This window comes from Carcharhinus amblyrhynchos, chromosome 24 (genome assembly GCF_965287045.1).
Source record: "Carcharhinus amblyrhynchos chromosome 24, sCarAmb.v2.hapA, whole genome shotgun sequence".
NCBI classification, from domain to species: Eukaryota; Metazoa; Chordata; class Chondrichthyes; order Carcharhiniformes; family Carcharhinidae; genus Carcharhinus; species Carcharhinus amblyrhynchos.
The window spans coordinates 20326882-20343674 of record NC_137347.1 but is presented as its reverse complement, the minus strand read 5'-3'; the positions used below and the strand labels follow the sequence as shown (position 1 = coordinate 20343674).

The 16793-nt window shown below is 43.3% G+C and overlaps 1 protein-coding gene across 2 annotated transcripts in view; it reads right to left on the bottom strand.

Annotated features, from left to right (window-relative positions):
- The window catches only part of LOC145357721 (bone morphogenetic protein 7-like), a 64710-nt gene that overhangs the window by 14810 nt on the left and 33107 nt on the right, over window positions 1–16793 (bottom strand). For both annotated transcript variants that reach the window (XM_080211145.1, XM_080211146.1), the window contains exons 2-3: window positions 14917–15109; window positions 4741–4889 (exon numbers count right to left, since the gene is read on the bottom strand). In XM_080211145.1, coding sequence (XP_080067271.1) covers window positions 4741–4889; window positions 14917–15109 — 342 coding nt within the window. The remainder of the gene's footprint in view (window positions 1–4740; window positions 4890–14916; window positions 15110–16793) is intronic.

The window sequence follows — 16793 nt, the reverse complement described above, 5'->3', positions numbered from 1 at the left end:
GTGCATGCCCCTCGTTTGACAACGAGGTGGACCTCCACCTGCGGAGTGAAAAGACAAAAACGTTAATCACAAGCCTGCCTTTCCGGTGTCTCCCGAGGTTCTAACCCTCATTCAATAACCCCTACCATAACCCTCCATCCTCGTTTCACTCATGTGCCTATCTAACTGAACCTTAAACGAGTCCAATGTTCCCGCCTCCACCACCCCACTCGGTAGCGCGTTCCATACCCCGACTACTCTCTGCGTAAAGAACCTTCCTCTCATATCCAAATTATACCTCTCCCCCCTCACCCTTAAATCATGTCCTCTTGTATTCGTAACCAATTGGGGCGGGAACAGTAAAAACTCTCACAACATCAGGTTAAAGTCCAAAAGGTTTATTTGGAATCATGAACTTTTGGAGCGTTGTTCCTTATTGCTGCTCCATAATAACCTGTTGGACTTTAACCTGGTGCTGCGAGACTTCTTACTGTGCCCATCTCAGTTCAACGCCGGCATCTCCACATCATGGCTACCACTGACACTGTAAACTGCTGGCTCAAAGTTGAGAGGATTTCCAAGAAGATAGCGCATACCAATACAGATATCAAGTTTCTACAAAGGTGCAAGAAAGCACTAGCCTGAGGAAGGAGTAGCGCTCCAAAAGCTCATAATTCCAAATAAGCCTGTGGGACTTAAACCTGATGTTGTGAGACTTCTTACTGTGCCCACCTCATCACCCCACGTATAAACAAAATACATCCATGGCCGCATGATGTCAGAACAGCGTGAAGCACAACTGGCTCTGAAGGTGCAGAGTTGGCGAGCAGTACACCCAAAGCAGCTCAGGAGAGTGCAGTATTCACCAGAGGGGAGCAAGAGGGAGATCATTCCTGGGTAGTGCTGCAGGGTGCAGGGCCACTGCCAAGAATGAAAGAAAGCTCAGAGTATTTATAAAGTACAGAGAGATGCAGTTGACACCTCTGCTGCTTTTTATTTGGTGTGCCTTTAAAACATAATTAGGAGAAGCCCAAATGGTGGTAATAATTGTTGAAAATAATTAGGACATGGAGACAGAATCACTGTTACAGCCATGTTTCCACCTGTCAGTGCAGTGTGAATAGACAGCTTTAGGAGTCAGTTCTTCTGACGCTCAGCTCCATTGCTAATGAGTCGAGAAAGATAATCTGGTGTAATTACATGTTAATAACCAGATGTATAGTTGGTTAAGAACTATGTGCATCCTAAAATCACGTTATAGACCATGACATTTTCATATAAGAACATAAGAACATAAGAAATAGGAGCAGGAGTAGGCCATCCAGCCCTTCGAGCCTGCCCCGCCATTCAATAAGATCATGGCTGATCTGTCGCTGCTCAGTTCCACTTTCCCGCCCTCTCCCCATAACCCTTAATCCCCTCTCCTATCAAAAACCCATCAACCCGCATCTTAAAAATATTTAGCGAGGCAGCCTCCACCACTTCAACGGGCAGAGAATTCCAGAGATTCACCACCCTTTGAGTGAAGAAGTTCCTCCTCAACTCCATTCTAAACCGCCCCCCTTTTATCTTGAGGCTGTGCCCCCTAGTCCTATTATCCTTTCTGAGTGGGAAGAGTCTTTCCACCTCTATCCTATCCATCCCATTCATCATCTTATACGTCTCAATGAGATCTCCCCTCATTCTTCTAAACTCTAACGAGTACAAGCCCAGTTTATTCAGCCTCTCCTCATAGCTCAACCCCCTCAACTCTGGTATCAGTCTAGTAAACCTCCTCTGCACTCCCTCCAAGGCCAAAATATCTTTGCGCAGGTGCGGCGACCAAAACTGCACACAGTACTCCAGCTGCGGCCTCACCAATGCCCTATACAGCTGCAGCAAGACCTCCCTACTTTTATATTCAATCCCCCTCGCTATGAAGGCCAGCATCCCATTCGCCTTCCTGACCACCTGCTGCACCTGCAAGCTGGGTTTTTGCGACTCATGCACAAGGACCCCGAGGTCCCTCTGCACCGTCACCTGCTGCAGTTTTTCGCCCCGTAAGTAATAGTCCTTCCTACCATTCTTCCTACCAAAGTGGACCACCTCACACTTGCCAACATTAAATTCCATTTGCCATTTCCTGGCCCATTCGCCCAGCCTATCTAGATCCTTCTGTAGACTCTCCACACCCTCTGCACAATTTGCCGTTCCCCCAATCTTGGTGTCATCAGCAAATTTCGACACTCTACACTCGGTTCCCTCCTCCAGATCATCTATATAAATGGTAAAAAGCTGAGGCCCCAGCACCGACCCCTGGGGCACTCCACTAGTCACCATCCGCCAATCCGAATAGCACCCGTTGACCCCTACTCTCTGCCTCCTATTTGACAACCAATCCTCTATCCACGCTAACACCCTACCCCCAACTCCATGTCCCTCGACCTTCTGCAATAACCTCTTGTGAGGCACTTTGTCAAATGCCTTCTGAAAATCTAGAAAGACCACATCCACCGGCTCTCCTCTATCCACCGCCCTAGACACATCCTCATAGAACTCCAGTAAATTTGTCAGACACGACTTCCCTTTAATGAAACCGTGCTGCGTCTGCTCTATCAAGCAATTCCCTTCAAGATGCCTCGCAATTTCCTCCTTAATGACAGATTCTAACATTTTACCTACCACAGACGTTAAACTAACCGGCCTATAATTCCCCGCCTTTTGCCTGGCACCCTTCTTAAACAACGGCGTAACATTAGCCGTTTTCCAATCATCCGGCACTTCCCCGGAATCCAGCGACGTTTGGAAAATAACCACCAAGGCATCCACTATCACCTCCGCCATTTCTTTCAGAACCCTCGGATGCATTCCATCCGGTCCTGGGGACTTGTCCACAATCAGCCCCTCCAGTCTGTCGAGCACCGCCTTTCTAGTAATAGTAATGTCATTAAGACCCTTCAGTCCTACCACCTTTCCATCGCTAACACCCGGCAAATTATTCACGTCCTCCTCCGTGAAGACAGAAACAAAAAAGTTATTCAATACCTTAGCCATATCCCCATCCCCTACCACTAGGTCCCCTTTCTCATCCTCTAAAGGACCAACATTCACCCTAGCCAGCCTCTTCCTTTTTATATATTTATAAAAACTCTTGCTATCCTTTTTTATATTAAGCGCTAGCCCAGCTTCATAGTTTCTCCTACTCTTCTTTATCAACTTCTTTGTCAATCTTTGTTGATATTTAAACCTCTCCCAATCCTCTTCTCGCCCACTACTCTTAGCTACTCTAAATTCCTCCGCTTTTAGTTTAACACTTTCCTTCACCTCCTTCGTTATCCATGGCTTATTACCTCTCCTCCTACTATCCTTTTTGACCATCGGAATAAATTTCCACTGAGCACCAAGAAAGATCTCCTTAAAGATCCTCCACTGCTCCTCAACAGACCCTCCCTCCAACGCGCTCCCCCAGTCCACATTCGCCAATTCTTCTCTCATCCTACCGTACTCCCCTCTATTCAAACAAAGGACGCGTGTCCGGGAACCCACTTTCTCCTCCTCCATCTGCACCAGAAACTCCACCATACAATGATCACTCTCCCCAAGAGGATCCTTCACCACAAGGTCCCTAATTCTACCCGCCTCATTACATAGCACCAGATCTAAGATAGCTCGCTCCCTCGTCGGCTCCAACACATACTGTTCGAGGAAACTATCCCGGCAGCATTCCAAGAACTCTTCCTCGAGCCCCCCGCATCCAACATGGGTCGACCAATCAATATGCAGATTGAAATCCCCCATAACTACAGCCGTCCCATTCCTGCATGCCGCACTTATTTGCGCGTTAACAGCCCGCCCCACCTCCAGATCATTATTCGGGGGCCTATAGACGACACCCACCAGCGTCTTCCTCCCTTTGCTGTTCCTAATCTCCACCCACAACGATTCCACCCTCTGCTCCTTGGCTCCAATATCATCCCTTGCTACCACCGTGATGCTATCCTTAATCAGCAGAGCTACGCCGCCCCCCCCCTTTTCCCTCCTGCCTATCCTTCCTAAACACTTGATAGCCCTGTACATTCAGCTCCCAGTCCCTGTCACCCTGCAGCCACGTCTCTGTAATGGCCACCAGATCGTATCCATTTGTGTCGATCTGCGCCACCAGCTCATCCACTTTATTCCGAATGCCTCGTGCATTCAGATAAAGTGCTTTCATCCCAGCCTTCACCTGGACCCTATTTGCCGCAACGCCACCAACTATACTCACGCCCCCTACTCCCTCTATTATTGGGACATCCTCGGCCTCTTCCCTTACCTGTACCCTCTCCTTAACTTTAGACCTCGTAACATCACCTACCCTCACACCCTCCCCCCCCCTAATTAGTTTAAAGCCCTGTCTACAGTCCTCTTTACTCGATTCGCCAGCACTCTGGTCCCAGCACGGTTCAGACCAACCCCATCCCGCCCGAACAGGTCCCACCTACCCCAATACTGGTGCCAATGCCCCATAAATTCAAACCCATTCCTCCCACACCAACCCCTGAGCCACCCATTCACTTCCTTATGACAGATTCAAGCAGTAACTTTAAGCTAACATTTCCATTACAGGAATACTCCAGGACAAGAGCTGACAATATCAAATTTAGAGATATGTGTGGGCAGAGAGCTGGCAGGGAGATTTCTTCAGACAAATACTCAGTAATAACAGTGCAATTGTAGAGCAAAATAGTGTGTGTTATTAATAGGTGACTGGAACATACTGAATCTGACACTTAAATACAATACCTTCCTCAGTCTCCACACAAAGACGCAGGCCCAGATTATAATGAGGATTCATCAGCCAATCATTACTTGTTGCTGTGATGTCAAACTCCAGCCACCCCTCTTCTGTCGGCCACACTTCCTGATCATCCAACAGGAGGAGCTCTGGTTCTCTGTAAGCGATTGAAAATTAATAAAATAAATTTCAGCCAGTCATGTAGGATCTTAAGTAATAAATATCTTGACCCATGACCTCATAAACAACAAACAACTTGTACTCATTTAACACCCTTAATGTCATAGAATATCCTCAGGCACTTCACAGGAACATTATACAAAACATGGATAGAGCCGTGAAGAAGGCTTATAGTGTGTTAGCGTCTATTAACAGGGGGTTTGAGTTTAAGAGCTGTGGGGTTATGCTGCAACTATACCAGACGTTGTGAGACCACATTTGGAATGTTGTGTTCAGTTCTGGTCACCTCACTATTAGAAGGATGTGGAAGCATTGGAGAGAGTGCAGAGGAGATTTACCAGGATGTTGCCTGGTTTGGAGGGTAGGTCTTATGAGGAAAGGTTGAGGGAACCGGGGCTTTTCTCTTTAGAGTGGAGGGGGATGAGAGGTGACTTAGAAGTTTATAAGATGATGAGGGAGATAGATAGAGTGGACACACAGAGACTATTTCCTTGGGTGGGTGTAGCTGTTACTAGGGGGCAAAACTATAAGGTTCATGGAGAAAGATATAGGAGGGATGTCCGAGGTAGATTCTTTACTCAGAGTGGTTGGGGTGTGGAATAGACTGCCTGCTGTGATAGTGGAGTCAGACATTTTAGGAACTTTCAAGCAGTTATTGGATAGACATATGGAGCTCACCAGAATTATGGGGAGTGAGATAGCTTGATCTTGGGTTTGGACATAGCTTGGCACAACATTGAGGGCCAAAAGGCCTGTACTGTGCTGTACTGTTCTTTGTTCAATGTTCTATATGACATTGAGCCACGTAAGGAGACATAAAGTCAGATGATCAAAAACTTTGGATGGGATTAACCAGCCCCTGCACTCCATGATTTCCAGTAGTGGAGGCAGCTCTCCATTGGCTGCCAGCAGGATCTTCCAGTCCCGTCGACATTTACAGTATTTAATAAAAGCAAAATGTAGTGGATGCTGAAATCCGAAACAAAAGCAGAAAAATGCTGGAAAATCTCAGCAGGCTGAGCCCTGACAAAGGGTCATCTAGACTCAAAATGTTGGCTCTACTCTCTCTCCACTGATGCTGTCAGACCTTGAGATTTTCCAGCACTTTTCTATCTATAGTGCTTTGTGTGGTTCACCTGTCCCACTGACAGGGGACCAGCTGAGGCAGGGGGGTCACCTTCAGCAGGTCTGGAAGGTACTCCACTCTGAAAGTGCTGGAAAATCCTATCCTATAGGTTTCAACAAGCCCCTTAAAGGAGAAGTGAAAGGGGAGGGAGGTTGTAGGGGAGTAAGGAGGGATGCAGGGGAGCAAAGGCGGGTGCAGGGCCAGCAGTGGATGAGCATAAGACATGATCTTTCCATTTTCTGAGAAAGCTTTCCTGAAAACACAGTATATGTTGTTGTGTTCAATTTACTGTTTATTTAACAAGTACGACATGTTACAGATGGGAAATGAAACTTTTCATGTTGAAATTTTGAACTATTCAGTTCTATATTTTGAACACTTACATCATCGGTCCTTTTACTTAATTATTTCATAATTATTATGAATAGTGGAAATTCTGGTAAACCTGTACCATTATTAAAGTTTGGAAGGAGGTCCTAAATAAAATGCATCATCTGAAGTGTAATTATTTAAAGAAAACCTTGTAGCAACATTACTAAATGTTGCTGTAAAAGTGCATACAGCAGGAAAAATGCAAGTTAATTGATCCTGTTAAGATTTAGGTGCATATCATTTTTTTGGCCTTCACTCATTGTCTAAACAGATGGGCTTTGAAGGTGTTCAGCTGTGATACCATTGCGAGGTTATAGGGTAAATTTTGTAAAGCTTCCCACTCAATGATAGAGAGGCAGTCAGTACATGCAAATGTGCTCAGCTGCTATGAGGCCCTATTAGCAAGCACCATTTATCCTGGTCTGTCTGTCCACCTGTACTTATTTATTTTACACGATGTAACAACTGTTTTCTGAGGAAATACCTTACAGACACCTTTCTCACTTTCTCTCTACAACTATCCAAATCAAATAACCTTTACCATTAGCCCAGCTTCTGCCTTGTTCTGAACAATCCACTTAGACACATTCTTGATTTGTAAACCTTAGAATTTGCATCAGCAATGAATGTATTTTCAACTTTAAACAATATTTCATTTTGCAACCCTCTAAAATATCTCTGCTCCTTTAATTCTGGCCCCCTAGATTTTAATTATTCCACCCTAGGTGACCAGTGACCACACTTGCAGTTGCCTAGGGGAACAAGAGGGAGACATATAGAGGAGCTGGGGAGAGCAGGAGCATAATTAGCCAGACAAGATGTGATCAAGGATGATAATTAATACATTTGAATGGGTAAAGACTTTGAATTCAATTCACTTGGACAGTCCAGAACAAGAAGTTTGAGGAGCTCATGGACTGTGTTATAACTGATATTGAAACCATCTGTTCAGCTGTCTTTGCTGCTTCCTTCCCTTCCCAGCCCACAGAGTCAAATCTCCCCAAATACTCCCTATCCCCAGTCCTGAATGAGCTTCCCTCTTGCCTATCACCCCTGATGCCTGCTTCAAGCTCATCTTGTCCACAAGATACAACTCCTGCTGCTGTGAATCTATTCCTGACAAACTGCTGAACACCAACTTCCCTTCCTGGCCTCCACATGGTTCCTTCTCCTTAGGTGCTGTTCTACACCCTTCCACATCTGCTCTCATGACTATCCTCCTCAAAATATTCTCATTGACCCCACAAACTATACAAACTATTGTCCCCCACCTCAAATTGTCTCTTCCTCTCCAAAAATCTTGAACAAAACCCTGGTTACATCTCAGACTTGTATCCATCTTTCCCTCAACTTGGTGTTCGAGCATATCCAATTAGATTTCCACCCCATATCAGAAATGAAACAGCCCTGACTCCTAAACGCGGCAAGCTATCCCTCCTAAATGTGGCAACTGATTCTCATAAACATAGTAAATGATACTCCTGAAAGTGGTATAATTGTCCCTGAGCCTTGTTAACCTGCCAACCACAGTTCATATGGTCGATGGCATAATTCTGCTCCGTCATCCAGTTTGGTGGGATTAGCCTTACCTGCTTCAGTCTCATCTCTCCATTTCTAGCTGGTAATCCTCAGTTATGTCTTCTCTTTCTGGTCTTGTGCCATTAACTCCCGGGTCCCCCAATAATCCATTCTTAACTTCCACTATTTATTTACATCCTGCCCTACAGCACCACCAGTTGAAAATATAAGTTCCACACGTACGACACCCAGTTTGGTGTCATCATCACCTGGCTTTACCTTTCTGCTATCTCTGATTTGTCACACTGCTTAACCAAATACTAACTAAATACTGGGATAACAGGAATAATTTCCTTCAACCCCTGTCACCATCTCACTTTCTAAGCCAGCTGGTCCACCCCTCTCTCTGCAAACTGTTTGAGGATGAACCGGACTGTTTGCAACTTTGACGTCTACTTTGGAGTTGAAACGAGCTTCATGCTATCTATTCAAAACTTCCTGCTGCATGTCACCTGTCTTCTCCTTTGTGTCAGATTCTCAGCTGTGAAACCATTATCCATGCCTCTGTTATCTCTGGTCTTGACCATTTCAATGGTCTCCCATTTTCTGCCTTCCATAAACTTGCATTCATCCAAAACTCTGTTGTCCATATTTTAACTCACATCAAATCCTGTACACCCACCATCCCATGCTTGCTGAGTTATATTGGCTCCCAGTCTGGTAATACTTCCATTTTAAAGTTCTTGTCCTTGTTTTCAAATGCCTGCATGGATTTTCCTCTCCCTATCTCCACTATTTTCTCCAGCATCCTCCAACCATCCAAAAATCTCTGTGTACCTTCAATTCAGGCTTCTTGCACAACTATGATTTTAATCTCTCAGCCATTGAAAACCATCCTTTCAGCTGCCGTGACTCTAAGATTTAGAATTCCCTCTCTAAACACCTCCTGCCCCTTTCCTGTTTTACGACCTTTCCTAAAATCTACCTCTTCACCTGTTCTTATCCAGCTAAATGTCAAACATTTGGCTGCACTTCTGTGAAGTGCCTTGTGATGTTTTGCTATGCTTAACCTATTATACAAACATAAACATTTTCACTGGAGGAACAAATGGAAGTTTAACACCAATTAGGACGTATATGTTAAGAAAAACACATCTAAAAAGGCAATCAATTGGTTTGAAAATTTGAGAAATGTACGGAGGTTAGAGTCACAAATATGCTTTTGTGAGGGTTTTCATGAAAATTCTATTGTGCTTTCAAATCAGTATTTAGTTTTGAAAGTTACATTATCAAATCCTTTTCAAAAGGAGCTCTGAAGAACCGTGCACGTGGGTAAAATGAAGTGATGGACTCTGATTGTTGCTATTTGCAGCATTCTAGGTTCAAGTACTGACATGAAGAAATAACAGAAAGCGCTGAGTGTGGCACCTCAGATTAAAGCATGCTCTCTTGCGCTCCATAGATTGGCAAATGAATGGAATCTCTCATATAGTTAACACAAGCTGTCAACTGGAGACCGAGATGAGTCCAGCAATATTCCAGAGACACATTCACTTGCTATCTAAAGCTGAAGCTTTTTTGACCTGTAGTACGTGCAATTATGCAGGTTCAGGGTGATCCTGTTAACATTGGAGAACGTTTTTCATAAACAATATTTAGCAGTCACCAATGTGTTTTTGTGGGGGGAGGTGCTGGAATTGAAGGGAGACTGTTTCTCCTTCTTACTTCAACTTGTTGTGAGCTAAAAATATTTTGTTGAAAAAAGGGAAAGAACTGTCTCCCCCATGCACTCCCCTATTCCCCATAACAACTGCCCAGATTCCAGTTGTCAGAATCTTGCCAAGTTTCTCCCAAGTAGCAATCTCAAGCTGTGGTACTCTCAACTCTCTCCTTCATTTCAATTCTGCCCATGTTTCCTCCTCAAACCTGCAGCAAAACCCTTCTCTGCAATTGACAATTCTTGGCATTACCACCAGCCATTTCCTCGCAACTATTTTTAAACTCACTGCATTTTTACATACAACGTATTTCATTGTAACAAACTTCAAGCATACAGTTTTTAATTGTCCTTTCTTGATTAACCCTCAAGGAATATAGCAATGTTTTGATGTGAACTAAAAGTCCAACAAAGTTGTCCTTTTCTTTAGCAAGTTCAATAATTAAAATACTTTAATACTCAAACCTTATTGGAACAATCGGGCCAGATATGCCCTCATCTTTTTAAAACAGGGATTTAAAAGCCTTCATCATAATTCAGTACAATGTCATAGAGACATATAATTTTATTTTAAAGTGAATCATGATTTATTCAATACCAAAATAAAAGGACAAAAACAGAAAATTCTGGAAAATCTCAACGGATTTGACAGCATCTCTCAGATGAGAGAACGTTTCGCACTTCAGATTCGAAATGTTAGAATCATAGAATCCCTACAGTGCAGGAGGCGGCCATTCAGCTAAATATATTTAAGACATGGGTAGATAGGTTTTTGGTAGGCAAGGGGATTAAGGGTTATGGGGAGAAAGCAGGAAAGTGGAACTGATCCACTTCAGATCAGCCATGATCTTATTGAATGGCGGGGCCGGCTCGAAGGGCTAGATGGCCTACTCCTGCTCCTATTTCTATTTCTTATGAATTCTATCGAGGGTGCATCAACTCCGCATCTTACCCAGGCCCTTTTCCCATAACCTTGCACATTTACCATGGCAAATGCACCCAACCTGCACATCTTTAGATTGTGGGAGGAAACTGGAGCAAACCCATACAGACACAAGGAGAATGTGCAAACCCCACACAGTTACCTGAGGCTGGAATTGAACCCTGGTCCCTGGTGCTGTGAGGCAGCAATGCTAACTACTGTGTCACCGTTCTCTCCCCACAGACATGCTGAGTTTTTCCAGCATTATCTGTTTTTGTTTCAGATTCTGGCATCCACAGCAATTTGCTTTCACCAAAATTAAGGGAGTTCAGTTACTGCAAACTACATACAAGAGGGATCACTTGAATAAATAAAGATAAGCTGCAGATTGACGTTCTTAGTGTGAAGCTTCATTACTGTGGGAGTATGCAGCAGGAAATGAGGCACAGACAAACCAGAGTCAGAACCCATTTCCCAAACATGCAGCCCCATTGGGCAAGGTTTTTTTTCTGGAAGGCAAGAGTGAAGATTTTATCCCTGAGTGCCAAGTAGCATGGCTGCAGACTGTTGCTTCATGACACAAACAAGTTTGGTTTCCAGTTATGGTTAATATTTTGTGGGGGTGGGGGGGGGAGTTGGGGGTAGGGGGTGGTGACCAAATATTTGCTGACACAGAATCCCACACCATACCACACTATTCAAATTCTGGCAAGAATGGCGTGGGAAGCAGCTGAAGAGAGAACAGCTGATTTCATCCATTCTCACAGCCTGTGGGAATCAGATTGTGTGTGGGAGTCCTTTTAAGAATGGAAATCCAAAGAGAAATATCAAATAAATGTTGATTTTCTATATTTTACTCATGTTTATATATGGGTTCACATCATTCATGGGCTCTCTGCTCTTACAAATACTCCTCTGTGCAACTGACATAACCTCTACCAGTGCTGTTGGAGTAAGGTTATCCCTCCCTTTAGAGGTGGACACTGCCATACAAAATGGTGAACTGGACATCAACCTATGAGAGAAAAAAAAACAGCCTGAAAACTCATCCGGGCGTTAGATAGCCTTAGGACTTGAACTCTTGACTGTCTGCCTGTCAGACCAGTTTTCAGCACGAATGACTAGACTGCCTCCCTGAGACTCCTTTGATCCCATGATTTTATCTCTGCCGCTTGCTCTACCCAGGAAATGCTATTTTCAATAAACGTTTTGTTGGTCTCCTGAGGGGAGGTAACAACTTACTGATTAACAGTTATAAAAAGAAACAAAAATGCAAATAACAGCTCTGATGAAGAGTCCCACCCAAAATGTTAATCAAGCCTTTTCTCTCAGATGCTTGCCATGTATGTCTAGCTTTCTATGCCTTTTTTTTGAAAAAAATATGAGCTATGTTCACATCACTTAAATGTTGGTATGCTACTGACCATTTTTTCTTCCCAGTAGTTTTACTAAATATATTCAGTTTTGACCTTGTATCAGTTTTGCTGACCTCTGGAACCAGCTGCTAAGACATGCATAATATGGGATTAGGTTGGCCTCCTCCTCTTTGACTCCATTACTATGAATAAGCATCTTTCTCTCTGCTGACCATCTTGACCCAATGACTCATGTCCTGACTCCATCTCTCTAGGCCATCAGCAACACACCTACTCTTGGGGACATTAGGATTACATCAATAAAACTTACTCACTGAAGGATGCTCTGAAATGGGACAGCCTAGTGACTTAGCTTGTCTGTGCAATGGCTTCTGGAGTAGAAAAGTCCCAGGTTCAATCCCCAGCATGTTTGGAGTTAGCTGATCTAAATCAGAGTTAAATCAGTTGTTACAGACAATCTCACCGGCAATGAGTCGGGAAGAGAAATATTGACTGCAGTCCCCGTTCCTCAATGGTCTCTGGATAGTGCACAGATGTCAGATGATGTCGGGATCAGACTCAGCTATTGGTTGAAGAATCCAATCACACTGAGGATAATTCTGGGATTTGAGAGATGGTGTATCCAGCTAAGACCAGTTTTCAACATGAATGAATTAGGTCATTTGGCCCATTGAGTCTGTTCCACCATTAAATCATGTCTGATTAGTTTCTCAGCTCCATTCTTCCACTTTTTTCCCTGTAACCCTTGATCTTTTTAACAATCAAGAACCGATCTATCTCTGCCTTAAATGCAGTCAATGATCTGGCACCCACAGCCCTCTATGACAGTGAATTCCACAGATTCACCACTCTCTGTTGAAGAAATTCTTCCTCATCTCAGCTCTAAACGGTCATCTCTTTACCCTGAAGCTGTGCCCTTGGGTCCTAGTCTCTCTGACTATTGGAAACATCTTCTCCATGTCCATTCTATCCAAGCCTTGTGTTATTCCATGATTTTCAATCCTTCTACACTCCGTCAAGTACAGGCCAGAGTCCTAAGATGCTCTTCATATGTCAAACTTTTAATTCCTGGGATCATTCTCATGAACCTCTTCAGTACCCTCTCCAAGGCCAGTACATCCTTCCTTAGATACAGGTCCAAATTTTCTTGAAATATTCTAAATATAAAGCCTTAGCAGTATATCCTTGCTTTTGTATTCTAGTCGTCTCAAAATGAATGCTAACGTTGCATTTGCTTTCCTAACTACCAAGGCAGCCTGCAAATTAACCTTAAGAGAATCTTGAACTAAGATTCCTAAGTCCCTTTGAGTTTCTGATTTCTGAACTCTCTCCCCATTTAGAAAATAGTCTACACCTCTATTCTTCCTATGAAAGTTGATAAGCTCAAACTTTCCCATGTTGTATTCCATCTGATTTTTTTTGCCCACTCCCCTGACCTGTCCAAGTCTTTCTGCAGCCTTCCCAATTCCTCAATTCTACCTCTCCCTCCTCCTATCTTTGTATCAGCTGCAAACTTAGCCACAATTCCATTAGTTCCTTCATCCAGATCATTTATGTATAGTGGGAAATGTTATGGTCCTGACACGGACCCCTGCAGAACTCCACTAGTCACTGACTGCCATCCTGAAAAGGATTCCTTTATTCCCACTCTCTGCCTTCTACCAGTCAGCCAATCTTCTATCCATGCTAGTAACTTGCCTCCAGCACCATGGGTTCTCATCTTACTCAGCAGCCCCCGAGTAGCACCTTTTCAAAGGCCTTCTGGAAATCCAAGTAGACAATATCCACTGACTCTCTTTTGTCTAACTTGCTCATTAACTTCTCAAGGAATTATAACAGATTTGTCAGGCATGACCTCCCCTTGAAACCATACTGACTTCACCATATCTTACTGTGCATTTCCAAGTATTCTGAAAACTCATCCTTTATGGTGGGGAATTGGTAGCCTATTTTACATCAGTCTGGATTTTATTTCCATTTCCAGGAAAGGTGTGAAATGCATTGGCCTTTCCTTATCATTAATTCATTATTGACATTTATTGGGAGTCCTTGCTCAAGATTCTCTTAATGCAGTTTGGAAGATAAATGCAATGTTAGCATTCATGTCGAGAGGGCTAGAACAGAAGTGTAGCGATGTACTTCTGTGGCTTATAAGGCACTGGTCAGACCCCATTTGGAGTGTTGTGAGCAGTCTTGGACCCCATATCTAAGGAAGGATGTGCTGGCCTGGGAAAGGGTCCAGAAGAAGTTCATAAGAATGATCCCTGGAATGAAGAGCTTGTCGTATGAGGAACAATTGAGGACTCTGGGTCTGTACTCATTGGGGTTAGAAGGATGAGGGGGCATCTTATTGAAACTTACAGTATACTGCGAGGCCTGAATAGAGTGGATATGGAGGTAATGTTTCCATTAGTAGGAAAAATTAGAACTAGAGGGTACAACCTCAGGCTAAAGGTTCAATCCTTTAAAACAGAGATGAGGAGGAATTTCTTCAGCCAGAGACTGGTGAATCTGTGAAACTCTTTGCTGCAGAAGGCTGCAGAAGTGGAGGCCAGGTCATTGAGTATCTTTAAGACAGAGATAGATAGATTCTTGATTAATAAGGGGATCAGGAGTTATGGGGAAAAGGCAGGAGAATTAGGATGAGAAGAGTATCAGCCATGATTGAATGGCAGAGCAGACATGATGGGCCGAGTGGCCGAATTCTGTTCTTATGTCTTATTGGCTTATTACTTGAGTCACGCTCAGTTACGCTTGTTGTTTGGATTTGCACAAGTAGTGGGAATATCTGTAGAATGTACCTCACCAGTGGCCTTCAGGCAGATGGGGGTAAAACTACTTGGTAAATAATTTTATGAAAATGTTAACAAATAATATAACATTTTCTAGTTGTGGGCAGGAGGGCATAATTAGCTTCACAGTTATAAACTGCAGATTATATGACTGCATAAACAACATATGACAAACACTAACCTGTCCTGGGGCACCTGCAATACTTGGTAAATTGTGATGTGGAGGGTCATGTTTCCATGGAAATTGTCGTTTGCTCCTTTGTAGATCCTAAACTCTGCTGCAGTGACGATTTCACCTTGAGGAATTTGAGTTAAATCGAACTTAAATTCTTTCCACTGCGCCTTATGGTGAAAAACATCTTCATTGTGCTCCACTGTCAAAGCAACAACAAAAAGAATCATTGATTAAATGTGTGTAGTTCCCAATTCTTTACCAATACTTCACTATAATTGGATACTGTACGTAATGGGAAAGTCTCCAGTTGGGCTCTAAATCATGTCTGAAATCTGAAACTCTGCATGTAGAGAACCATGGATGTGAGTCTGTGTCCTTCATCAAGTATGAATTACCACTGGAGCTTCATTTTGTAATTAATTGCAAATTCCTACATGGGAGAGAATCCCACTCGTTGGTACAGAAATCCCCTTGTTATGCACACTGTGTTAACTCTTACCTTGTTGAATAAATTTAAACTCTATATAAGAAACACAGCAAAGTGACTAAAGTGTTACTTGATCATTGCATTTTAAAGGGAAGGTGCCACTTTCTTGGCAAAACCTTTCATTGGAAATAGTTCTCCTATTAAGAGCTTTTAATTTAGAATAGAACTTTGTTTAATGTCAGTTCATTAGTACATAATTAGTACGCTCCTGGTACATAAATCACTGTGACTGAATCCCAGATTTCCTAACCCACAGACTGCAATCAGTAAGGATAGGCAACAACACCTTCTCCACGATTGTCTTCAACACCAGTGCCCCATAAGGCTGTGTCCTCAGCTCCTTATACACCTATGACTGCATGGCCAAATTCCCCTCCAACTTGATTTTTAAGTCTGTTGATGACACCATCATAGTGGATTGGATCTCAAACAATGATGAAATGGAGTACAGGAAAGAGATAGAAAATCTGGTAAACTCATGCATGACAGTAATCTCTCCCTCAATGTCAACAAAAAGGAGATAGCGTTTAGGAAGCGTATAGGAGGACACACCCCTGTCTATATCAACGGGGATGTTGGAAATGGTCAAGAGCTTCAAATTTCTAGGTGTCCCAATCACCAACAACCAGTCTTGATCCTTCCACGCCAATGCTATAGTTAAGAAAGTTCACCAACACCTCTACTTTCTCAGGAGGCTAAGGAAATTCAGCATATTCGCTATGCCTCTCACCAATGTTTACAGATGCACCATAGGAAGTCTTCTTTCTGGTTGGATCACTGTTTGGTATGACCTCTGCTTTGTCCAAGACCACAAGAAACTACAAACGGTCATGAATGAGGCCAGTCCACCACGCAAACCAGCCCCTCCCATCCATTGACTCTGTCTACACTTCCTGCTGCCTCGGGAAAACAGCCAACATAATTAAGGACCCTGGACATACCCTATTCCATCTCCTTCCATCGGGAAGGAGATACAAAAGTCTGAGATCACATACCAACCAACTCAAGAACAGCTTCTTCCCTGCTGCCAGACTTTAGAATAGATCTACCTTATATACCAAGTTGATCTTTCTCAGCACCCTAGCTATAACTGTAACACTACATTCTGCACCCTCTCCTTTCCTTCTTTATGCATAGTATGCTTTGTATAGCAAGCAAGAAACAATATTTTTCACTGTATACTAAAATATGTGGCAATAATGAATCAAATCAAAATTGAATCAAGTTTACAGTAGCCTTTTGACTCTTGATAGGCTGAGTTCACTGATTGAAGATTGGAGTATGGCAGGCGAAGTGTGAAGGCCTGTATTAGAAAATTCAAACTCCTCAATCATACTTTTCTATGCTTTGATAATCATTTTACACAGTGCTGAATAACAGTATCCTCACCTTGCAC